The sequence below is a fragment of the Haliotis asinina genome, chromosome 3 (assembly GCF_037392515.1).
Source record: "Haliotis asinina isolate JCU_RB_2024 chromosome 3, JCU_Hal_asi_v2, whole genome shotgun sequence".
NCBI lineage: Eukaryota > Metazoa > Mollusca > Gastropoda > Lepetellida > Haliotidae > Haliotis > Haliotis asinina.
The window spans coordinates 24,548,365-24,575,976 of NC_090282.1; the positions used below are offsets into that span (position 1 = coordinate 24,548,365).

At 42.2% G+C, this 27,612-nt stretch overlaps 1 protein-coding gene across 2 annotated transcripts in view; it reads right to left on the minus strand.

Annotated features, from left to right (window-relative positions):
* Positions 1 to 323: 323 nt before the first annotated feature.
* Positions 324 to 27,612, minus strand: part of LOC137277732 (kinase suppressor of Ras 1-like) — a 68,423-nt gene continuing 41,134 nt past the window's right edge. Inside the window, exons 3-12 of one of the 2 annotated variants that reach the window (XM_067809628.1) lie at positions 26,453 to 26,505; positions 21,589 to 22,359; positions 21,100 to 21,148; positions 20,648 to 20,752; positions 19,940 to 20,107; positions 13,455 to 13,676; positions 11,341 to 11,475; positions 6,222 to 6,351; positions 5,502 to 5,582; positions 324 to 4,422 (exon numbers count right to left, since the gene is read on the minus strand). In XM_067809628.1, the coding sequence (XP_067665729.1) occupies positions 4,336 to 4,422; positions 5,502 to 5,582; positions 6,222 to 6,351; positions 11,341 to 11,475; positions 13,455 to 13,676; positions 19,940 to 20,107; positions 20,648 to 20,752; positions 21,100 to 21,148; positions 21,589 to 22,359; positions 26,453 to 26,505 (1,801 nt within the window). In that variant the 3' untranslated portion in view covers positions 324 to 4,335. The remainder of the gene's footprint in view (positions 4,423 to 5,501; positions 5,583 to 6,221; positions 6,352 to 11,340; positions 11,476 to 13,454; positions 13,677 to 19,939; positions 20,108 to 20,647; positions 20,753 to 21,099; positions 21,149 to 21,588; positions 22,360 to 26,452; positions 26,506 to 27,612) is intronic. The other variant, XM_067809629.1, reaches the window with a different exon arrangement.

Consider the following 27,612-nt stretch of genomic DNA (forward strand, 5'->3'; position numbering starts at 1 on the left):
AACAAGGTCTTCCGTATGACAAGTAAACGCTTTAACCGCTTGGCCAACTCAGTTGAGGTTCACATGCTTGTATGACATCGCGACCCAGACATTTTGGACGTTTTGCTTCTGATTCGGGGACATAACTACCCAAGTGTCACGTCCTGTGTTTGTGCGAAGAGCAGGCTAAAACGGTGACGACGACGTAACCTCCACCAAGGTACGCGTGGGACGACTAAAATCTGAGGACTCATGAATGCACGTTTTCACAGTGACACCAGTGGCTAGTCATAATCACAGAATCTTTGTTGATGAAAAAATGAAAGAATCAACAGTTGGTTGTGATTTCCGGCATTTAATAAATATCTTCACATGACAATAGCATTAAGCATTTTTAAGGTATGATCTGTTTGGTAGACAGTTTTAGAAGTTGCAAGTTAATATAAAAGTAAGCTACTTTATGGAGAACAGCTTTATTATAATAAAGTGATTATTATATATGAATCTATACTGAAACGTCGGGTCATATATAATAACGAAGATGTTATGCATAAAGTACCTTACCTTCCTTTTTTGAAGGTACATCTTAAAATACATGTAACACACAAACTTCTCAAAGTATATTAGAGTACTGGAAACACATCAGGTCGATGGTGGTGATATAAGAATGACTGAGTGAGTGAGTGTAGTTACACGCCGGACTCAGCAATATTCCAGCTATATGGTGGCGGTCTGTAAATAATCGAGTCTGGACCAGACAATCCAGTGATAAAAAACATGAGCATCGGACTATGCAATCGGGAACTGATGCCATGTGTTAACCAAATCAGCGAGCCTGACAACCCGATCCCCTCAGTCGCCTCTTACAAGCACGGGTTACCTAAGATCAGTTCTAACCCAGATCTTCACGGGCTGCTGTTATAACAAGTACGCCAAACAGAATCCCACAGGCAGGGAACACGCCGCACTCATGACAGAGGTAAAGTGTATCTGTAGCTTTTACCTGTGTTCTAGGGTGCTTTATATAAGCGTCCCCGAGCTGCAGAGTCAAACGCTATAATAATAACCTGTGATGTACCTTAAATCCTAAGGAGATGTGATACCTACAGACATACAGCTTGTCATCTGGTTCACACACTTAATGGATATACGGCGGGGAGACACCAGAAATGGGATTCTCACATTGTACCCGTGCTGGGAATGGATCCCGGGTCTTCGGCGTGACGAGCGAACTCATTAACCACTAGGCCACCTCACTGCCCCGAATCGTTAAAAAAAGTCTCCTAGGTGGGCATAGCGAAGATACGTACAATTATGTATATGGCTGTGCGGTGGTAATCTGACACTTAGATTCTTTGAAACTATAATTTATAGTTACCATGTTAAGATCCCTATGTATAACATAGCCGTTGTGTGTTTTGTAAGATCTAAGCTAGGCATTTTACGTTTGTTTGTTACATCCCTTAATACCCGACTTCATTCAGATGCAACAGGTTTCAATTGTTGTATTTTGGTAAGGAACTTTCAAAATTAGATCTCTTTGCAATGATCTCTAACTCTAATTGATGGGAAGATAAAAAAAATTGATTGTAGATAAAGCTGTATGAAACTGACAGGATTTTATGAGTAAGAATGCGTACGAGTACAGTTAGCAACAGGGCAAAACAATTAGAATACGCACAGTGGCCGGGAGATAAGAAAACATGTTTTTTCACGTCGGAATAAAATTCTTGAGAAGATGTGATACCTAGAAAGAATATGGACATCCTTCGTCATTGTGGCATTTTAAATGAATAATTCATACAGGATCGTAAAAAGATGTTCATCAAAGCACAGTGAACTGAGTAACTGTGAACAAAGCGATGTATGACACTGAACCAAAATTTCTCTGCATGAAATTCATATACAGCTTGCTCTACAATTCCCAAACACGCAGCGTTAGATGAGGACAGGGCATAATAATGCATAACAATATGACTTTAATGTTAATCACATTTGTCGACACATTTATGAATCTCAAAGACCCCAACTTAACACAACCTCTGTGTGTTTAGTTCAACTAAAGAATCCCATTCATGCCTCTACGCAGTGAATACGTCACAAGCACAACTAAAATATGAACCAAAGAATACTCGACATTAGGTTATATTCTGTCTGAAATGCTTCAAAGAAAGAAATAACTCAAACGTCTGCATCCATCCATGTCATCTAAACAAACAAAACATTTATACTCGTGGAATTACAGGTGATTGGGTATATAGTACACCTACTGTACAACACCACTAGCATCTCTTTTGGGAATGTCTTATCAACGAAAATGACACTGGTTTAAATACGCAGCTGTTGTGGAATTACTTTTCATGGACCACTCCTTTCGGAAAGGAATGTTTCCGCTTTTGACTTAAGTGTAAAGGCTTTATTATACACCTGCGAAAAAATTAAGTACCTTCTACTCACGGTAGAGCGACCGATTTGCTAATGACAATCCATTTGCTAAGGACACATGACGGTTATGTATGGCGTAGGTAGGAATGTCTTCCGGCGATAACGGCGCGCAGAACAAGTACACGTAACAAGCCAGTCTCGAACGCTGACTGTTATCCTGTCCTGTAGTCTTCATTCTATGTGAACGGCGATCAACAGGGGGCGAAAATTAACGAATGCTGGGTTTATTCATGCAGAATTACGTAACCTCTTGGTTACCGTCATTCGACCTTCAGCACAAGGAACATCGAGGTCAAGGCCAATGCAACCTGATCGCTTCGTGATACGATAACCCCTGGCCACAAGTCGCACTCCAAGGAAAAGGACTCCACTCAAACATCTGCTGTCATAGGTATTCTGAAATTAACATAACGTGCATGTTTGAGGTAAAGGGTGTTCCCGCGGCGTGTATTCTAATGTTCAGAACACGCAAGGCACCCCTTGGTAGCAGATCAGTCATAGTGTGGTCTTGCCAATTCCATGACCTCGATCTTTATATGGTCACTCAGCAGTGGAACTGGGTGGGTGAAAGGTACATGCGTTAAATCCTAGATCTATGTACCACATTTTGATAACCACCTGGTTTCGTGGTCAAGTACACAAGACAACAATTTTCTCGACAGTAACAGTTCCTCGAGCAGAGAACATCAGCCCTTCGTACCCACGGGGAGAAAAGCTGGACTCGTCAGTAACCAATGTGGAGGAAATGGGATTGTAAAGGGAACGGCGATACTGACCCTAGGACCTCATGAGGCATCTCACAAGAGGTTTCAAAAGGTTACGACGGTTATCCGGACACGTGGCAGCTTTACATGCTTTCAGGAATATTGGGGCTCTAGCGGACACTTTAGCAACAACTTACCAGCCAATCCATTATTCACTATATTGATTCCCCGTACAAAATGTACCATTTGTCAAACGTGCGGACAATTAAATGCCCATCAACAAAAACTACTCTAAAACAAATGTCGAGATGATTCTCCAAAGGTTTTCTTCGAGAACACATGTTCCGGTTTCCATGCCATATGTATAATATATGTATGAGGGAGTTATCGAATCTCATTGCCAAAGCAGCAAGGCATGGGTGGGGCTTAACCTTTTCTCTAGATGAAATTAGTGATAGAATATACAGTCACAGGAAGACACACCCGACAATGTTGCAGAAGGCACTATCGTTAAATACCGCCAGATCTATCCTTTATATTTGTCATGACAGCGAAAATGAACGTGATCCTTAAAAAACTCGTTAAGATATCCAATGCGTATTTCAGACCGTAGTCACTAATAGCGACTGTTGAGAGTTCGCACATCGTGAAATGGTTCGAAACTGATGTTTCCTTTTCACGGTGACCATTAACTTGTCCGCAGTAACTGACATGTGAAAAGGTCCTTGGCATGACATATCCAAGCGTCATTCGCCCTACACTTGAAACACTTGATTGTCTGTAAGAGCACTATCTCTTTGCAATAATGAACCTATTATCACAAATATCTTTGGTTTAAGACATAGCACATCCTTTAGAGTTGGGTCACAGATGTGTGTGTCCGGTGCAGGTGGCATATAGCAATGACATTATTAATACACAGACAGTGACACCAATGGCACCTTGAATTCTGGCTGTTGGGACAACGCGAAATGGCAACAATCTGGGTAACTGCACTTGTCTTTTAACCTAAGACGAATAATTCCAATATTATTTTACGACGATGTCAGGATGTTGCACAAAGCAATATGACAACAAGAGTGGCCTTGTCGATGATGTAAGTTTCTATTGCAATTGCATACTAAGTGACAATGCTGGTGCTTCTATTTCGACGCTTTTCCAGCACCTCCGCGTCAGTATAGCAGGGAAACGCCGTTATATGGACGATTCAGAAAGGCGATATTCTTTCCATGAAGCTGCCCGTCCGGTGTAGTCGTTCTGGTTCAGAGGAGCTGTGCCGCTTGTACATAGGGGACTGAAATACAAGAACATTTCTATCACCACTGCTCACGACTGAAATGTTTAACGAATCGTGCCTCATATCGTCTTTTTCTCTTGGTCTAGCAACAGTGAGTCACTGAGTAAATTTGATTTGTCTCTGGTTGTAACAGTTTTTTCTTCTCATATTACTGCGAGAAAGGTATACATTAAGATAATGCAGGTTGGGGCATTTACAGCGCATTAATAACACTATATATCCCGATGCAGCTACGCGTTTTAGCCAAGTAACCCAAAACAGAAGGACGACGCGATCTGAAAAATGTTCAGTGGTTGAAGGACACACTGTCATGACAGAACCAGAAAAGACAAGGAATGCATCTGACCACCTATGACTTCCTCCTGGGGTGATAGATTTGTCAGCACCCGTACTTTATACTTGTAATTCTCTTCCTGTAATAACGATAGGTTGCAATTATTTTTTAAAAGATGGTATTGAGAACTTCCGTATCAACCCTTTTAGCAATAACCACTGGCTTTTTAATAATGGTAGCTACGTATACCCTCCTGACCCTGGTGGATTTCACCAAAGGACAGTCTGGGAGGTTATTTAGGGACGGTTTAAAAATTATAACTGTAGTCGATGATGATTTCAAGGGACTGACGCCCATATTGTTCTGGGGAGGTAGTAGGGGTCAGCACTTTTGTACATAAGAATATTTTTATGATAAGCTTAAAAAGTATGGGAAGGACGAGGAGTCAATGCTTTTGTACATGACATGCAGGAATTCACTTTCTACATTTATTGTTCTTATCATTCGCATTGTATCTCCATAAAATCAGGATCACCCCCTTGCCATCAAAAATTGACGGCTTAGTCATTTCTTTGGTATATAGTGGTTGGTAAACGCGAATTGATTCGTGATCGCAGGTCAGATCACCAATGTCTGCAGTGATCAGTATAGCTATACTGGAGAAAGCATGTCTGTGTTCAACCGTACATCCATATTAGCCAAGACAGTAAGAACTAAGAAAACCCCACAAAGAATCATACCACAATATGTTCCCATTCTTGTTGCGCTTATGTCATGTGTTGTTTTTACACGTCCAACTTACATTCTTGAGTAGTTCTTTACTGAGCTCAGGAAAGTCCGGCCGATAGCAGGGTTCGTGGGCCCAACAGTCCTCTATCAGATCCTGCAACAGTGTTGTTTTTGGTTTTGTTTTGTTTTTTTGTGATTTCATTGGTTCTCTTCGTCAAATATACAAGTCTCAACACAGCACGCATGTACTTTTCAATCACCAGTTAAAACTGACAAACATGATACATGTTACGCGATGCACAGAGATACGAAGATACCATTAACTGAACAATTATTACTAAGATACAAAAATCCTTCCACAATTAGCACTGAAAACCTGAATACTTTTGTTCAAATATTAAACTTGAAAATATTAAACTCTACCTCCAAATACTAAAATATTAGACTCAGTCTTAGAGATCTTATGACCTAATAAAACATGTGAGAGAGAGGAACTCAAATTGATTATCCTGAAATTATCATGTACACGTATTTCAATACTGCACCTAAATATGATAAAATATAACACCCGGTGTTGCACAGAGATTTAAGGTACAACTCATTGAAGAGACATTCCAAGGGGCAATTAAAATTTTACAACCATCTTTCACCGTATAACCACACTCGATTATTTACAGACCGTACTCATACACCCACATAATTGCTTAGTGGGGTTTTCAGTGGGAAACAACAACAACCATACCGTTATCAATCCATCCGATGTTAGATAACTAATTATGACTGCACCACAAACCTTCAAGGCGGAAGAACAGGTTAGGTTGGTCAAGCCCTGTCGTCGACCCTTGCACACCTGCCAAATAAGGCTCTCAACCGGCACATCATTGTACGGGAAGCGGCCGCACAAGACCTCATACATGACAGTTCTGGAATTAGCAAAGGTTTCATTGATTGCTACTTTTGTGCTAATAAACCTTTAGTTCTTCAACTGTTCGAAAAATAATAGAAAATACAGTATCACTATTTTTTTATTTGGAGCGATTCAACTGTGAGTGATTGTTATTGTTATTCCTAATCATCTTTTAGTGACCCTAGACTAAGAAATGAACAAATTATACAGAAAAAAAAAACTCAAAATAAAAATATATAAAACAATACAAATTAATAAAAAGGAGCCTTGAGACTTTCTTCATATTAGCTGTGGAAATCTGGACTTGCCACATTTTCTAGACTTGCGTAGGCTTTCTTGAACATTTTTGCTTCAGTGAGTGAGTGAGTGAGTTTAGTTTTACGTCGTACTCAGCAATATTCCAACTATATGGCGTTGGTCTGTAAATAATAGAGTCTGGACCAGACAATCCTGTGATCAACAACATGAGCATCGATCTGGGAACCGATGACATGTCTCAACCAAGTCAGCAAGCCTGACCACCCGATCCCGTTAGTCGCCTCTTACGACAAGCATAGTCGCCTTTTATGGCAAGCATGGGTTGCTGAAGGCCTATTCGGCCTTCACGGGTCTTTTTGCTTCAGGGTCTGTATAACAGACTATACCAAAATCCCAACAAGGCCAGCAACAGAACATGTCCAAATATGATAAAGCAGTGTCTTAAATTTCAAACACATCTCCAGTTTTGATTGTACCCTGCAATTCTGCAACCATGTTTGAAATGCCCCATGAAAGACACACATATTTGAGGTTCCGTCAAGCAATACTTGAATGATTTCCCAATTATATGACATGTATGTTTGTACACAATACATACACCGGTCCGCACCTAATCAAGTGAGTGAGGTATGACGCCGCTTTTTAAGGCATTCTAATTACACCACGGCACCAGAGATTTGTGAAAATCCAAAGTGATACAAGTCTCTGACCTGTACCACCATGGTGAACCCGCACGTGTGGTTGTTAGTGAGTGAGTTCAGATTTACGCCGCCTTTAGTAATATCCAAGGAATACCACGACAGGGGACACCAGAGATGGGCGTCACATATTGTTCCAATGTGTGGAATCAAACCCGGGTCCCGTAAAGAGTGAACACCTTAACCTTCCCCACCGCGCCATATTTTTGTGACAAAACCTAGAAACATAATTGGGGCGAACACGACTTTAAACCCCAAATCAGGGTATTTTGGCGAACCCACGGGCCCCACCAAGGTACAAAAAGAACTGTAGCAAATGCCTCCGATGGGTCAATACAGGTCATTTGTTTTGAGGAAGAGGGTACTGACTGGGCGTATTTGAAGTTCACGGAATCTAACTCACAATTCATATGACCGAAACATCCTGTGACACGACACTTGAAAATAGAAATCATTATGACATTGTTGACCCGTTGATTCCACACCAACCTCCAATAAATGTACCATTGTAATGAATACGGAGGCGCCATTTATACGGCCATTTGCATACTATTTGAAAAAAAAATAGTTTTGATATTTATTGTTCCCAGCTTGGCATAATGGTATCCGTTCTTATGATGGGAAGTCACAGCCAGGACTACTATTAAGTGGGCTTTAGACACTGCTGATGATGCATCTGATTACAGACGAATGATAACTAGAACAACATGGCTGATATCTGTGCCATCGCGATGACGGAAGTGGCGTTCTGATTCAAGAATGTCATAACTCACACGATTCTCAGCAAGGATGCGTGTATCAGCTCTTTAACATCTGAATAAATGTGTGTTACTTCCTGCTACTAATCTTTACAGTTTGCTCAGCACAGGACTGAATTCAAAAGTTCACGTGATCGTGCTGTGGAGTCAAGGCATCTTCACAGGAAATACTGGCCCTAGAGTGAGTGAATTAAAGTTTACGCCGCTTTAGCAATATTCACAGTAAGGAACATCAGAAATGGCCTTCAAACATTCTACTGATGCCGGGAATCGAACCCAGGTATTAGGTTACTCTTGTATTTGATACATGTCCTTGCATTAAGTACGTTACTTATTCTGACGGATTATCTCAGTGACGTTTGCTTTCGTGTGATGGTTACTCTACATGAAGTTCTGCTCTGCGACTTCTGACTGCTCATGCTTGGTCACTGGTATATGCTCGTCGTTGTAATTGGTTTTGTCAGTGACACTGGGACTGGATTGAACTCTCTAATTGTTTTAAACTTTCACCTTAGCCTCCTTGTGACAGTCTTTACATTTATTTTCTACTCATTTCATGAATGAATGAGGCGAGTATGAATTAGCGCCGTTTCAGCAATATTCCAGCAATACCAGAAATGGGTTTCACACATTGTACCTAAAGTATGCAGGGAATCCCAGTTGTTCGTGACCAGCAAACGCTTTAACCACTAGGTTACACATCCTCTTCCTACAGAGGTTACTCCTGTCATATCTTCCTACGTAACCTCTGTTCTGATACGACCCTTTCATGGTGCGAGTGTTCAAAAATCGCGAGTGGAGGCGTTGAGATTTAGTTGTGCAATCAGAGACGTTGTTTCAAGATCATTCGCCAGAGCTCGGTAATTTCCGAATGCATCGGGGAAAACTTGCCACTACCAGTTTTTGTTTCTACAAACACATCATGGCGATTGATCCCTGCACTCTCTATTGCCAGTTTCTGATTTTCAGTTAAACATGAAATACCGCACGTATTCCTTCGCACGTTGATGAACTAACTCCATGGGGGCCGCCATATTGGAGCTAAGTCTATTTAACGAGTGTTCTGATTGGATAGTGAGAAAGGAGATAATTCCTGTTGCGATTTTTTTGCCGCAAGGGGATTTCTCGATAACCGGGAAATATGGCCGTATTAGAACAGAGGTTACGTAGGAAGATATGACAGGAGTAACCTCTGTGAGAAGAGAATGTAGATTACCCAACGACCCAATAAACCCGATCGCGAACATACAATCGACAGTTTAAAAATGCATGATTCGACATGAACAGGTAAGAATTTTCCAAAACGGCGAATGTTCCATATTTGATCTACATCATTTCCAGCAGCTGAAGTATTAAAAGAGTTAATTCATTAAACCACGGTATATTTAGTAAAACTGAAGTCATCGCAGCAGAGGGCACTGGCCGGTATCACAGTCTAGATGAACGAGACGCCGAATGAGAAAAGCAGATTCCTTCAGCGATGGCATCGGTGTGTAACAGGTGTTTTTTACAGGCTGGAGGCGGAGTCCAGGAAGAAGGCCACACCTGATGCTGGTTCAAGTACAAACAATGTCACAGAGCTTTCAGAGGTAGGCATGAGTTCAGACATAGTACAGGCTTGATACGGAGTGAAGGAAGAGGGTCATAACAGACACCGGGAACATCATCGTTAGGTCAGTTGCAGAACCATTAGTATACACGGGTTCATCTGACCTTGTTGTTCTGGCGAGGGGGTAGTTGTTTCAAAGATTGTTTCCTGAGAATCATACATCACAGAAACACAAGCGAAAACAAAACAAAATTAAAGTGCTGGCAATATATTAACTTTGTGAGTGAAGCCGGCCGAATCAACGTCCGTGTGTAGAGAACGTAATGAATACAGCTTTCATAATACGTTTAAGTGTTTCTTGTTTAATGACGCACTATTCTCATTATATGACGTTTCTAAGATTTTAGATTTCGACTGACCAACGTGTTCCTTTGAAAACGACAATAATAGCATGCTTCTGATATATTTTAGAGCGTAATGTTGTTCACGACATAGCAAATATACATCTGTTTATCCATCTTATATTACTATTGATTCTCAAAGGTCTGTTTTTTTGTAGATTGCGTAACACTTGCGTAACGACAACAAGGGAGTCGTAATCAATACTGCTCTCAGGCAGAAAACCTGCGCAAACAGTGCCAGTTCTCTACGGAATCGCATTACACAGATAACTGTATAACATGTGAACATGTCAAGGAGGCGCTGATGTTCGGGACTCTAAACTGCGCACTGAAATAGTCAGCGCCATGTTCAGCAAATGTGTAAGAGTGAGTGAGCGAGTTTAGTTTTACGCCGCTTTTAGCAATATTCCAGCAATATCACGGCGGGGGACACCTGAAAATGGGCTTCACACATTGTATCCATGTGGGGAATCGAACCCGGGTCTTCGGAGTGACCAGCGAACGCTTTAACCACTAGACTCCCCCACCGCCCCGGAAATGTGTAAGAAAAATACAATAATATATAAAATGCCAAATAATTGAACGTGTTGTAAAATGGCCACCTGAGGAGGACGAATTCAGCCATTCCACCATGATGTATTTGAAATATCCCTAGGTGGGCAGTTGGTGGTCTGTGGTTTCGGAAATTCATGCATTTCAAATTGTCGTTACAGTGAGCGCTTTTAGCAATATTCAAGCAATACCACTGCGTCGGACACCAGAAACAGGCTTCACATATGTTCCCATGTGGGGAATAGAAACAGAATCTATGGCGTGAAGAGCGAACGCTTTCACCGTTAGGCTACCCCACCGCCCCTGTCCTCAGTGTCAGTGCAGTTTTACTGGTTAAACTAACGATGAATCTCTTAACTCATAATATGTCTTGCAAATTTTTACGACAATTAAAGGGAGGTTTAACCTTATTCGATGAGGTTTCATCGGAGAAAATGACAGTAATACGGGAGGTAACCGCAAGTGACATGTATGGGCTCTTTCAATCCGGAGATACCGGATGTTATCGGTGTGTTGAGATAGGGTGTTATCATGTGTAGACGTATAACCTGGAATTAATTGAAACTAGTATTGTTCATACTGCGTTTTGTTCATCATCATGGGAAATCAAACATTATTTTTCTCAGCTATTGTAATGGAGACATGATATCGTGTTGCCGTCACGTTGATTCCTCGTGTAAACACTAAATATCAAACACCTACCGTACTTCCTTTTGACCAATAATTTAGCAGAAATAATCATTTCGACAAAAACATTATATTATTTCATTACCTGGCACCGGGACTTACCCAAAAGCATATACATCCGCCTCATTTGTGTATGGAGAGGATGTGACGAAACGAGGAGGAAGTGTAACCATCGTGCAAAGGATTTCGGGAGCCACGTAGGTCATGTGACCTCGAGGTATTGATGAGTGGTTGACTCTGTAAGCAAAAATAAACAAAAACGTAATTAATGAAAATGATTATCCAATATATTTCTAATAACTTGGTTTAAATTCGCTTTGAACAGAATTCAAATTATTTGACGGCGTGAAGGAGGAAGGTCCCATGCAGAATGATGCAGTTTTAACGCGTTCACGACTTTGGGGGCAGTCGTAAACACTGGTATGGCCCTACAAACCCTGAATTTTCACACTAGACGAGTGATAAATCAGAGAAGTGATTGGGTATGGTTTTATGACGCTTTTAGCAATATCACATTGTACCCATGAGAGTACTCGAACCCAGACTTTCAGTGTGAAAAGAAGACGCTGTAAGTCACATGACACCACGTTTTACAAACGTATGCACTGAAGTTATATTCATGCCAATCATAGGCGGATCCAGATGTTTGAACCACCCCTTAACTCATCCAAAGCAAAAACAAACATCTTGAATGTGGTTCTAACATTTTCAAAAGGGGGATTTGAAACACACCTGCATGTCTAAGAATACTAATGTTACCACGTTACTGTATTTCTACATAACTGTGGGATCAGCATAATGTAAAATTTTGCCCCAGTATTGAAACCACACAACAGTGCTGTGTCAACAGTGTTGTATCCAAGCACTACAGCACAGTGGAATGGTGCTGAGTCCATAACACCGTGATACAACTTTGTATCAAATAGGACAAATAGATCACCGCATAGTATTGTACCCGGGGACAAACAGATCACCGGAGTATGGTATTGTATCCGTGGACAAATAGATCACCGCATAGTATTGTACTCGGGGACAAACAGATCACCGCATAGTATTGTATCCGGGGACAAATAGATCACCGCAGTATAGTATTGTATCTGGGGACAAACAGATCACCGCATAGTATTGTACACGGGGACAAACAGATCACCGGAGTATAGTATTGTATCCGGGGACAAACAGATCACCGCATAGTTTTGTACCCAGGGACAAACAGATCAACGCATAGTATTGTACTCGGGGACAAACAGATCACCGCATAGTATTGTACTCGGGGACAAACAAATCACCGCAATATAGTATTGTATCTGGGGACAAATAGATCACCGCAGTATGGTATTGTATCCGGGGACAAACAGATCACCGCAGTATAGTATTGTATCCGGGGACAAATAGATCACCGCAGTATAGTATTGTATCCGGGGACAAATAGATCACTGCAGCATAGTATTGTATCCGGGGACAAATAGATCACCGCTGTACGGTATTGTATCCGGGGACAAATAGATCACCGCAGTATGGTATTGTATCCGGGGACAAATAGATCACCGCAGCATATTATTGTATCCGGGGACAAATAGATCACCGCAGTATGGTATTGTATCCGGGGACAAATAGATCACTGCAGTATAGTATTGTATCCGGGGACAAATAGATCACCGCAGTATGGTATTGTATCCGGGGACAAATAGATCACTGCAGCATAGTATTGCATCCGGGGACAAACAGATCACCGCTGTACGGTATTGTATCCGGGGACAAATAGATCACCGCAGTATGGTATTGTATCCGGGGACAAATAGATCACCGCAGTATGGTATTGTATCCGGGGACAAATAGATCACCGCAGTATGGTATTGTATCCGGGGACAAATAGATCACCGCAGTACGGTATTGCATCCGGGGACAAATAGATCACCGCAGTATAGTATTGTATCCGGGGACAAATAGATCACCGCAGTATAGTATTGTATCCGGGGACAAATAGATCACCGCAGTATAGTATTGCATCCGGGGACAAATAGATCACCGCAGTATAGTATTGTATCCGGGGACAACATAATCACCAAAATATAGTAATCACTGTAATATCAAAGGAGAAACAGAGCCGTCACTTTGCTGCAGTACTGTGTCTGATATACAAGTAACGGGCTGAAATGCTGAAATCTGGAGACATTTTTCAGATATGCAATAACATATACTGTATACCTATTCACCTGTCATATTTGGCCTCGGCAAAGCCGTAATCCATGGCGCTAATCTTCACCTTGGGTGCAAGGAAGACATTCTTGGTGTTAAGCTTTCGTAGAACAATGCCCTTAGCGTGCAGGTATCCCATGCCCACTGCGATCTGCCTCAGTATCTGCAGCTTGCTGTGGATATTCAGTTTCTCCTTCTTGCAGTGGAGGTTCTCGTACAGCGACAAACCGGCGGGGGCACTAGAAGCAAAGAACAGATAGTTTTTTCCTGTGTATGGTGGCTGATTTGGGCCATAGCTTTTTCGCCTTATAATTCTGAGCGAGACGAAACAGCGAAAACGGGAGACGAGAAAGCGATACCTATGTTCCGTCACTACTCACACCTGTGCCGTGTGTCATGTACACGAAATCAGATTGTTTTTCAATGTAACAGTGAACAGCTATAATGTTAATCTTATGGTCTTATTTAACATTGCGAGAGCGGCCTGGCTCGTCTATCCTGGAGACACTTTGGCACCAGGGTTAAGTCAGAACTCATAATGTATATCAATGATCTGATATCGTTTAACGATGGTCCAACAACCAATTCCATTCGACTGATGTGCATACCTGTGCCAGAAATAAGTGAGTGAGTGAGTGAGTGAGTGAGTTAGATTTTACGCCGCTTTTAGCAATATTCCAGCAATATCACGGCGGGGGACACCAGAAAATGGACATCACACATTGTACCCATGTGGGGAATCGAACCCGGGTCTTCGGCGTGACGAGCGAACACCTTAACCACTACGCTACCCCACCGCCCCTGTGCCAGAAATAAGAGACCAGGAACTTCACGGTTGCATATATAGAAAAATGAATAATTTGTTTGTTGTTTGAAGCCGAATCATGCACTATTCCAGATATATGAAGGTCTGTAAATAATCGAGTGCGGACCAGACAATCCAATGATCAACCGTATGAGGACTGATCTACAAACTTTGTGTCAACCAGGTCCCATTAGTCTCCTCTTACGTCAAGCATGGGTTGCTGAAGACCAATTCTAGCCCGGATCTTCACCGATCAAATGTATATTAAAGTACTTTAGGTTCAGTGTGACAACAGACTACCTTCAAGACTAAAGTACGATAGGGGGATTTCCCTTTCGGCTCTTCACCATTCCAGCAGCTACAGACTTTGGTATCCACAGTTCACGACGTTTGAGGTGGAGGGTTACAACATTAAATAGCTTCGGTGGTGCTTTCAAAAGTAGACATGCACAGAACAATGGCAAATTGAACGCGAAGGTGACACAAATGATGTAGTGAGTGCGTAAGTGAGTTTAGTTTTACGCCACAGTGTTCCAGCTATGTGGTGGCAGCCTGTACATAATCGAGTCTGGACCAGACAATCAAGTACTCAACAGTAACAGCATCGATGTGCGCAACTGGATGACATGTGTCAACGAAGTCACTCAGCCTGACCATCCGATCCAGTTTGTCGCCTCGTGTACTGAAGATCAATTCTAAACCGGATCGTTGAGATGTAAGATGCAGTTATACATCACATGTCCCAGTGATTTTGCAGCTGAACAGGGGCGATGAGGTAGCCTAATAGTTAAAGCGTTCGCTCGTTACACGGAAGACCCAGGTTCGATTTCCCACATGGGTAAAATGTGTGAATTCTATTTCTGGTGTCCCCCGCGTAAAACCCAGCTCACTCGCTCACATTTTTGAGCAAAACTTTATCGTGCGTTTGTCACATGTGCCATACGCTATCATCATAATGATTGTGATTCATGATCACAGACCCGTGAAGGCACCGGGGTAAAATAGGCTGTTACCAACCCATGCTTGCTATAAAAGACTATGCTTGTCGTAAGAGGCGACTAACGGGATCGGATGGACAGGCTCTTTGACATGTTCCCAATTGCGAAGATGGATGCTTATATTGCTGATCACTGGATTGTCTGGTCCAGACTCGATTATTTACAGACCGCCGCCATATAGCTGGAATATTGCTGAGCGCGGCGTAAAGTTAAACTCACTCATGATCACATGCTAATGATATCGTCGGCATCGTACGATGAAAATTCCTTTGGTTATGAAAATCTTTTTTGTTGTTTTAATTAAACTTTGTTTTTATATTGTCTTTTGAAGAAAAGAGATAAATACTATAATAATTGTTTTCTATATTTATCACGATTCATCAACCATAGTTTCATTTTCGGGTTTTTTCCTGTTTGCAACATGACACAGCTTGCCAGTTCAGATTTCAGAAAACAACAACTGTCACAACTGATTAAAGTCTTACTTGAAACGTACAGTTGGACGATTCAGAATCTAGTTTATCTGGCTGCAATCGGCGATTTCATTGGGAAAGGCGGATAGATACCTCACGTCATATCACCTTGTTGTGTTTGAGTGAGTGAGTGAGTGAGTATGGCTTTACAATTTTTCAGTAATATTAAAGCAATATCAAGGCAGGGGACACTAGAAATGGGTTTCATACATTCTTTCCAAGTGGGGAACAGAACCTGGATCTTCGGTGTAACAAGCGGACGCTTTATTTTAACCATTTTGGCTACCCCCACCGCCCCATCACCTTGGAGATAAACGCTGTTTACTTTGATAAAAAATAAATAAAATAAAATAAAAATGTTTAATTTCAACGACAGCAAAGTAAATATCTGCACGCCCATGTAATGTTCTCGTAGATGCATGTCCCAATCGATGCACCAAGCACAGAGGCATGTTTGACACGTTTTCTGTAAGCCGATTCCACACAAAAGGGCATTTTTTTTAAAAAAAGAGAGAAAACTTAAATGCGCATTTCCTGAATTCTATTTTCTAGTCAAGTTTCGTTTCAGTGGTTATTCTCTTTGTGAAATGTAGTTCAAACACCATAACCGACGGATCGGGTAATACTGTTTATGTCCATATGTCTTATTGATTTTGTTTCAATGGACATTGCTACCAGCGCGTAAGACTCAAAGATGGGAGATATGGATCCGTTGTCGAACAACTTGTTTGTCGGGATTTGAATAAATAGTATAAAAGTAGAGCATTGTAGTCATTTAGTTCAAATTGTATAATTCTATAATAATTGCTAAAGCACAACAGTCATTCATGCGCAAATCTATGACGAACACATAGTTCATGGTATTGCCACAAGCGAGGATACATTATTCAAATATTCTCCGGTGTATTTACGCAAGTGCTAACTTACAAGAGTTAACTTCTGTGTGAACATTGACCAACAAAACATCTACGCTCCGGGAGACAAAATCTCATGAAAGTCCCACCTTGCTGACTGAAGGAATATGGACTAAGAGCTTTCAGCATTACTGACCAGTTCTCTGGAATGACCTTCCCCTAAATGAGAGGAATTAAGTCCTTTGACAATTTTAAGTTACAACTAAAAACTATCTACTATCTCTGAATCCCACTACTTACTTGTGTTGACTCACCCCACCCAGCACCCCAACCCAACACCCCTGACCCTCCCCATCCCCACTAATATCCATCCTTTATGTATTGTATTCTATTTCGTGCTGCGCTTTGAGCATATTTTTTATGAAATCCAGAGCTATACACAAGTGCATTAGTATCATTTGATATTCAGGAACAATAAACAAACTAGAGCCAATTAGCTTGGTGTTTCGCCTATGCTGACAATATTTAAGCGACATATAACTGTTGTCTGAAATCAATCGGGTCTGGACAAGACTATATTATGAATACATCAGCAACGACCCATGCCTAAACGGCAGAGACATGCAAGAGAAATGGGCAGTGTACAATGGTTGGGAATGGAAGCTCCTTCAACACAGTACGAGTGGACGTTGTCAACATGACGTTACTGGGCCGGCCCAGAAAGAATAAACTGACGTTAGCCCAAAGGCGTGCTGATTACATAATTATCAAGTACCATTTAGAAATATGATGAGCAAATACAAAAAGACTGCTTCCCGTTATTTCTGTCTATTTGGAAGCAATTTAACCGCCGTGACATGCGTGATAAGTAGCATGAAAACAACTGACATGGCCATCACTATAGTGCAACATCATGTGTGAAGCCCATTTTTGGTGTCCCCCGCCGTGCTATTGCTGGAATACGGCAAACAAATATTTACTCGCCCCTTAAGGACAAGCCGAGAAAAGTGCATCGTTGAACATATTTCGGTATAACACGATCGGGGATTTGAACCTCAGACCTCCAGCTATCCGGGGTTTTGGTTCAAGTGGTTCGAAAATCGAATATGATCAAAACATTTCCACCTACCCGATTCGTTTTATACCTAGTGCCCAGAACATTTTGGCCATATATATTTTATGGCCAGACTAAATGCATCGTTGTCCATGATCCTGATAAAGACCGGGAGCCGTATGGTGTCATCTGGGCAATATGATATTCAGCGCACAAGACAAATTAACACGGTCAGTGTTCCCGACGGCTTTGTCATACAAAACTACCTTCATTATCCAAATCTTCATGTCAAATCGAGGGCTCTCCGTGTCAGATTCATGATATACCCAAATAAATGGCTTCATTGGGTATGGAGAATCCGCCATTAGCCATGGCTCGAGTTTGCCCCATATATCTAATTATGATTCCTGTATCGGCGCTGATTGCCAGAGTCTCATTTCCGCTCAGAACAGAACACTCGCTGGATAGGATGATATCAATAATTAGACGGAAATGAATCAAATTATTTCAGCAAATACCTTGCAGTGAAGTAAATATACCTAAGTATCTGTATTTTTCGATATAATGTCATTTTATCAAGGACACCATTGGATAATATAACAGCTATTGATTAGATGGACAGGCGAAATTAAGATAGTCTTTGATTTTATGCGCTTTCGTTAAACCATGTGTGTGATGCTGACAAACCAGCAGTCAAAGGCATTGCGATTCATCTGAGATTCGAATATACAATCATAGATTATGGTGAGTGAGTGAGATTTACGCCACACTCAGCAATATTCCAGCTATATGGCGACAGCCTGTAAATAATCGAATCTGGACCACACAATCCAGTGATCAACAGCATGAGCATCCATCTGCTCAAACGGAACCGATGACATGTCAACCAAGTCAGCGAGTCTGACTGACCATCCGATCCCGTTAGTCGCATCTCACGACAAGCATATTCGTCTACCCCGCCCGGCTCGCTCAAGAAATCAAACGCTGCAGCATAAAAAAATAACTGCAACCAGTTTCAATCAAACATATCAACCAGCCCCAGCCCTCTCGGCGCCATCAGCCACTCGAACACATCATCCCCAACAAACCAGAGACCATCCACCTTCCCACACACCCTCACTACTCACACGGCCCCAGTCCCAGCGGAACCCGACCCCAAACACCTATTCCACAAAGTCGTTCGATAAACATCGTAAATTCTTTGAAGACATTAGTGTCTGAACAAAGACGTTGTAGGAAAGATATTGACGTTTTTCGATTTGCAAAGATATCATAAAACAAATGTAAACTTATCTCACTTCTGCAACTTTAGATAACTGAAGTCAAGTTATGTTAGCCAGAAAGTTTGGTATCCCTGACAACGCATTGCCTACTCCAGACCTAAATGCCGTTTGGCCATTTGCAAAGTCATTTCAATATCGACAATGTAATACAGGTAGCGTTTACCTTTCAGCACTTTCGGCATCAGAACAAACATATTCAGTATTGATGGCTTAAAGGCACAATGTCAAACATTATCGACAACATTTTAACTTATTATATATACAATATACGACAAGCAATATTCCAGCATCATGACGGCGGTCTGTAAATAATCGAGTCTGGACCACACAATCCAGTGATCAACAGCATGAGCATCGATATAAGCAATTTGGAACCGACGACATGTGTCAACCAAGCCAGCGATCCTGACCACCCGATCCCGTTAGTCGCCTCTCACGACATGCCTGTATGACAAGTGTGGGTTGCTGAAGGCCTATTCTAGCCCGGACCTTCACGGGTCCTGTCCGTATTGGTCATTGCATGTTCGCATCGGCTCCTTTCCAGCATGTTAAATGTAATAGCCTCTGGCTGGTTCACAGCACAGACAATGGACGAAATCAGGTAAATCACAAACCGTATGATGAGTAGGATCAATGCGATTGTCAGAATCATATGTTTGAATGACCGATAGAGATTAACCGACCCTTCTGCGAATAGTCTGTCTAAATTATATGATAAGTCATAAGTGAGTGAGTTTAATTTTACGCCGCACCCAGCAATATCCCTCCTATAGGGCGGCGGTTTGTAAGTAAGCCAACTCAACCATATCAGCGATCCTGAACACTGTTAGTCGCCTCTTAGAACAAGGATGGGTTACTGAAGATCAAATCTAACGGGTCTGATAGTATCTGTTATATGCATTAAGGCTGTTTCATGTGAACACTTATTTTTGTACTACGATTCAGCATGTTTGTTTTGTTGGGTTTTTTTATTTTGAACTTAATGAAGACGTGGATGGGTTTTGACAGAAGTTTGTGCATGCAGGGACCTCTCACCTGGTGATGACAGCCCTGTTTGGTGGTACAGTACATGCCCCCATGAAAAGGTTGATGTTTTCATGACGTATTCGACACAGCTTCGTCAGATCGGACCAGAAGACGTCAGTTTCATCACCTTTCTTGTCACGGAAGAGATGGATTGTCACCTCACCGTGCCAACGTCCCCTGCAAAGAACACAATACGTTCGTTTGTTTAGCAATACTGTTTAAAGCGAGAGCTCTGCAGGATAATCTCAGGTGCGGATCCGGACGGTGGGGATTGAGGGATGCGCACCCTCTTTTCCCCTGAAAAGTTTCTCTCAGGAGCATTTCCTCCACATCTGGGAACTTCATAATTTTTGCCCGCGCATGCGCGCCCACACACGCTGTTTTACGCCGCTTTGTAGCAATACTCCAGTAATATCACGACGGGGGCACCAAAGCCCATAGTTTAGAGGGAAATGCTCCTTAGCTTCTTATTTTCTCACGGGAGAGGCAACCCCCGAGGCATCCTCTCGTGATATAGTGCGTACACTGCTAAATGGGCCCTTACCGGTATCTCTCTGCTGTGATTAGTGAACACAGACGTTCCTACATCACCATTATGCAAAGTCACCCTCTGAGTCACCATACCCATCAACTATCACCTCGCCCACTCTGGTACATCGCAACTTCAAACAACATACATAGAACATTCCTCTGGTATGGAAACAGACCATCCCCTACCTATGGATGGTGCATCTCCTTCCAACCCGCTCACAGTCGGTGACGTTAACATCCTCGTAAGGAATACTGAAATCTTCAATCGACATCTTCCCGTCAAGAACACTCCTGAAATATAGGAAGACACATTTTTTTTCTTTCCTTTTTTTTTTGGGGGGGGGGGGGGGGAGGGGGGGATATTAGTGTGTGTATAGTCATTCTGCTTTTTAGTCCTTTGTCATGCAGTTAAGCAAGCACACGCACATGCACACGCACACTCACAGCTTCACCAGCGCTTTATTCCCTTAATACGGAGCGCCAGACTGTATAACAAGTACCTAACGACGTTGGTATGACGCCGTCGAGGTTCGAACCACCGACCTTCCACTCTCTCCGGGCTGACGCTCTACCCGCTAGACAACCGCTCACGTGACTCCACGAGACAAATACATGAATGACAATATGATAGACCCTACCGCTCTCTGTCATGTAAGAAAGAAAGACCCAGATCTTCATTGTCAGCATCTGAATATAAAAGAATCTCCAGATATTATAATATTCAGCAGTCGGCGTTCTAATGATTTTAGACCGTAATCCAGTCATTTCAAATGTGACCTCTGCAGTACATTAAAAGTGAATGACTTGATATGTTCTACATATCCTGAGGTGCATCTTAATGGCACTCATCATTATATAGCGACGCGTCATTAATCCCGTAAGCCATGGTCTCTTTTTAACACAGCAATGTCAATAATCAGCAAACAACCCATAGCCCATGATTCTAACCCGAAACGAGAGACTCTGATGCCATTTGGCAACAGAATAGAATTAGTTGTGGTCATACACGTTGAAATAAATCAGGAATGCCAGAATAATTCTATTATAAAATCACTCCGTAACTTACAAACAACAGACACTAATGAAGACATCTGTTAACTTTGATCATCCTAATACTGCATTCTTACCCTCAGCGTTAACCTTTCTTCCCTGAACTGGCCACGTGGCACATCGACGTCTGAATCTCGGAGAGACGTCATTGGGATCTGGGCCTTGTTTTGGTGGGCAGCTGATTGTGCCTGTGAGGGGCTGTCTGCACCCGTGGCCAGACGAGTTCAGCTGCTTTTCCCGATGTTTATACCGCGAGGCTCGAAGCAGCTGGCGACCAGATATATCCGGAGGCTTCAGTAGATGAGGAACATCTTCATGGGGATAGTCTGAGTTCTCGGCCTCATGATCTGACTTTGCTTCAGAGTAGGTGATTTGAACCACAGTCTTTCCTTTGCTATATGTTGTATTTGCCTTTTGGTTGTCCTGGACGGAATTGAGTTCATTGTTAGGCACAAGCTGATCATGGAAGCTAGATCTGTACGATCTCAAGGACACATCCTCCTGAAACACTTGCTCCTTGTTCCACACGTACCTGTCGTCTGCTTGCATACAGTCTGTTGGTGAAATCTCGTATTTCCGCTTGGACTGAATCCATTGACGGAACCTGTTTGTGAGGTTGTGAAATAAACCGTCACCGGGCCTTCCAAGGCTTTTTGAACGTCTCTTGCGGTCCCTGGGCGGACTGTTGGGACGAGCACTGTGATGCTGGGGAGAAGGACTCGGGTGCCTGGGAATGGGGCCCCCAGGTCGTGGAGACGGTGAGCGAGAGCACCCCCGACACCTGAGGTGTCTTGAGTTGGATGAATTGGCATTTACCTGCAGAACTTTAGTCCAGTGTTCTTCCCCAGCTGAAACCAAACAAATGGAGTATTTCACAGGCATACCAGATTCTAAGAAATAGGGGACTGCTCACACGTAAAGCTTATGCCACGAAACTAACATCCTGTTCATAACGTCATGCGAGTAAGTGAATTTGAAGTCGTTCCAAATTCGTTTTAGTTTACTACAACCTCATGTGGGAGGAAAGTACACTTTTGGATACGTCTGAGAAGCACAGGCGTGTTTCTGACAAAGCATTTATCTTTGTAATGGAATACTTATTCAAACCTACGACCAATTGCATTGCGTAATCTAAGACTGCCCTCCCTAAAAATATCCCACATTTGTATTTAGTTTTTATTAAGTGAATGATGAAAAGGGATCAAATATTCACTGAGACTGAGTAATCAAATTTCAGACGACCATATATACAATTTATATATATACAGTAGATAGATATCTCTTTCTAGTTAATGTCAAAAGCAAGCTCAAAGCTGTAATCTATTGCGAATATTCGCTACCGTATTAAGTTACCTGGATTTATTCAGCAGTTGTGAATTCAAGACAACATCCAGACGTGGAAAGAAATCACGAAGCAATTCTTGTACCACTTTGAGTAAGTGAGTGAGGGGGTCAGGGTCACCAGCGCCTTGAACAATATTCCAGCTATATCGCGGTGTCAGCTAACGGCAGCAGTGAGTGAGTTTAGTTTAAGGCCGCTTTTAGAGAGAGTGAGAAAGTTTTAGTTTTACGCCGCTTTTAGCAATATTCCAGCCTATCACGACGGAGAACACCGGAAATGGGCTTCAAGCATTGTGCCCATATGGGTAATCGAACCCGGGTCTTAGAGGTGACGATAGGACGCCTTAACCACAAGGCTACCCCAAAGTATTAACGGCAGCAGATGTGATGTGAGACTAAGACATGCATCACTTCGGTGACGCCAACGAGCATAACAGGCATGGTGCTGACAAACCTAGTCGGGATTCGACTGGTTTCTGGCTAGCCCAAGGGACCCAACTCCGCATAGCGGATTGTGGCACCTAAGGTTAGGCTCATAAAGAAGGTCTATATCGGATTCGTGTCAACCAGATCCAAACTGTATAGACGCATCTTGACTATTCTATTCCGCCTTACCTTGTATTTACCGAGTTGGGCTTTAATTGACTATGGGTTGGGAATATGGCAGTTGGACGTGGGAATCGACGTCTCCCAGTACAGAGACGTCACCCAGTATAGAGACGACACCCGTAGGTTTTTAAGATTCGTGAATTCTTGCAAGCCGAGACTTTTACCAATTTATATCCCCAGGTACAGGCCACCTTATAAATGATTTCACGCCCACTGCCAGCCCAGTGTCAGGTCAGTGTTCACTGTAATCACTGTAATCACACAACGGAATCGTTGTCTTATGTAATCAATTATCAAATGTCAATGTTATCAAACTCGAGCTCCTTTAGCTAAAATAAAGTGTGACATTTAAGTGAGTATCGTTGTACGCTGCTTTAAGCAATATTCCAGCAATATCACGGCGGGGGACACCAGAAATGGGCTTCACTTACTGTACCCATGTGGGGAATAGAACCGGTTCTTCCGCGAGACGAACAGGCGCTTTAACCATTAGGCTACATATGAAAGAATGCGTGAATGAGTCAGTAAATGTTGACGCCAATTGCAACATCATTCTATCCACACAATGGCTAGTGTGTTTAGTGAAAGGAAAGAACAGTGTGTATGTCACTGACGCTTAACCTTTGGTGAAAGCAAGGAGCACAGGTATGTAGTTGACAAACCCTGAATATAATCGGGGCGAACAACTATTCGAACGTGCATTGTTTTTCGCTGTGTTCAGTGGGCGCAACTCCCATACAGTATTCCGGACGTTTGGACGAAGCGTGTCTCGTGTTTGAATAATGAGGAAGAACATGTCCCAAATACTCAGCAGAGTGACTGTGTTGTCTGTGATGACTCTTTTAGTATAATCCAGCAATTTCACGACGGGGACACCACTAATGAGCTTCACAATTTGTGCCATGTGGGGAATGAAACACGCGACTAGGACGTGAGGAGCACACGCTCAAAACACTTCGTTAAGTACTGTTCCTCAATAACCGGAACTACTGGCGACCGTGGTGTAGGATTCAATATCTCAGCTCCATACCATAACGTAATATGTTATGTAACCAGAGTGAAAAGAAATTGATAGGTATGACTGGATGATTTGAAGTAACTAAATGTATCATCCATAGTCTTTCAAATCAGTCAAGTAAGCTTAAATGATGGAAATATATCTGAAGTGACGTTTCCACACTAGTATCTTGAGGTGCGTGGGATGGTCATGCGGAATAACCCACCCAATTCGAAGTTGTAAACGCGCCACACAGTGTTTCGGGTGGATATTATGGCCTGATAATATGGTGGGCTCGCTGGCTTGGTTGACACTTGCGCAGAACAAACTTATGGCGCTGATCAATGGATTATCTGGTCCAGAATCGAGCACGCACAGACACCCGCCATATAGGACAACGACAAAGCAAGTAATATGTTAGTCGAACTGTATATATCTCTGCTTCAAGTAAACTCCACCAACTACGATGTCATCAGTTCACTGAATATCATCAACGACGACATACATTTATTGAATATTCAGCGACAGGGCCTTCACCACAAATTAACTTCTTGACAAAAGCGTTCACCCGTCATGTCAGTAATTGCCAAAGAATCCAATCTATTTTTTCAGAGCGTTTGGAGTCGCTCACCTAACTGTCTCTACTGGGTTCACACCTATGAGGAGGAGTTCGCGTGTTGAGAGAAACAGGGATGAGGACATAATGAAAACCCAGCATTGTTTGTGACAAGCTCTTGGCGTGTTTGTCCACCTGTACATGGTCAAATTGCGGTTGGAATCAGTGCCATTCCCTCTGTGACGTACAGATGATGGGAAAGGGCGTGGACTGTTCGTTAAGAGCAACGATATGGAATTTCCTTAAACACAGCAGTGAATTGAACATTATCACGTTCGATTCGAATACAACTCTTGATGTCCGTTGTGATGGCTTTGTGGCCTTGATTAATCTGTAACGCAGTCAGCATTGGATTACGGGCCCGGAGTAGAGGGTCTATCATGTATCCCTATGGTAGGGTAGCAAACTGGAACGCCTCTTCACAAAAAAACTGATCTCATCCTAGTAGACGCCAAAGGCGGTTGTCACTTCATTGATAAAGGTTTTGTTTGCTTTTACTTTTTTTTAAATCACAAATTCTAATGTTCTGCAACATGGAAATAGATTCACAGAATTTATAAACCATACATTATTCAAAACTGCGGGATGTGGTTATGTCTTCGGAGGTTCCGTGGAAGCGCTTGCTACAGTAAGCGTTAGCATGAAATAAAAATATGCAGTGTTTACCCCAGACCTACTGACAGGCAAACGTATTTGTTCAGTAAGCATGTTCATGTTATCAAGCGAAACATGTGCAACTGTAAACGTTACTCAATAAAACATATGCAGTCGTTCATGAGATCAAGCGAAACATGCACAGCAGTAAACCTTATCCAAGGAAACATACGTAGTCGTTCATGTGATCAAGCGAAACATGTGCAGCAGTAAACGTCATCCAAGGAAACAGGTTGATTTTATGTCAAGAAAATATATGTCATCCTTATCTGAGTAACGTCAGTGAAGAACAGGTTTGAAGGCGTTCGATATGCTTCGATATGCCCGTCGTCTAATTGGTCATGATTCATCATAGAGAGGTTATGGTTTGTTTGCTCTGTGTGACATTTACACTGCTGCTAATTGCCCGTGTTTGTCACGGAATCGTCGCTGCAACATCCAATTAGTACAATGCAGACTCAAAAATAGCATGGGTACAAATAGCCATGGCGGCAGAACACGTAACTATTAAATGATCAGCGTCATGAGCATTCTCAGAGGCATATATTTGATCCAGTTTGTTTGTTTACGCTCAAGCATATTCATACGTGTCAAGATCGAAGTCTAATTAACAGAAAATGTTCCCCTGGGTGCCCCGTGTCAAAGAACAAATATTTTTATCAATACTATTATGAGATGGTGTGTTTTATGCTTTGTTTGTGAAATCAACAAAGGTTTGGCTTACTTATCAGTCTTCTCCTGTAGGTATTTTCGTCGTACTTTTTCAACTTCCCAGACCTGAAAACAGGAAAACACATGGGAATGTTTAACATAATAAAGTGAGTGTCAAAGGAGATGTATTAATATGTCCCACATTCGTAACCTTTCTCATTTCTCTGAGGCAAATGCATACGACGAGCTCAACCTCGCTCAGCTACCTTTTGTTGACATGAATACTGACTTAACCTACATCACATAGATCGAACATACACTTACAATGACACTACATCGTTCCTGAAATAAGGCTTTATATTTTGACAACAGGGATGTCTGCCTGTTGTGATGATAGTACGCTATTCCTGCGTCTCTCACTGTCATCGGAATATTGGGATGACGTACGCGCTCCACAAATAGTTCCAGATCAACTCCATCTCACATCGCTGGCTTTGATATTGAAGTGGGGCTAAGACCCTGTCTGTTGTCGTAAGCTGGGGGTCACAATCTCTTACACATAAATATAGTATTCTCCTCTATCGCTGAAGATGTTGGCGTCTCTCTCCTTTTTCGTCTCAAGATCATTATTTCCTAATTAAGACATAATGGGATTTGCCTTAAGCTATGCTTGGTGGGACCAATTCAAACAGTCCTAGAAGCAGGATTTCTATTCCAAACTCATTTGGATAACCAGCTAAATACAAAATGAGTATCAGCAGTCTAAGTCTCGGGTTTTTGATGTATATGTGTGTTTGGGGTGATACCCATTTTCCGGAGACAAGAGTGTCTATTAACCTACGTCAAAGCCTTCCCTTGCAATTGCCAGCCACCATAGAAGAAGGCCGGGAGCGTTTGATAACGTAAAGCTTCGAGATTTCATCCTCGACAAACAGATGACTTATTATTTCTTCCGCATTCACTCTTATAATGACAGAAGTAACACTGCAGATTGCAATGACATTCAACCGTCATCAGTTTCCATCTGATAACTGCAGTCATTGCAGCCACTACAAGCGCCCATTCGTTTGAGGACGAGTCGACCGAAAATTCAAACCGTTTCGAAAATATATGTCTTTGATAAAAATGATTCAACACAAAATCGACAAGCAGTGGCTGTAGAAACAGCATACACCCAAACCTTGATTGCTGGATTATTAGTATGTGGAATAGTGCACTCAAACAACTGACATA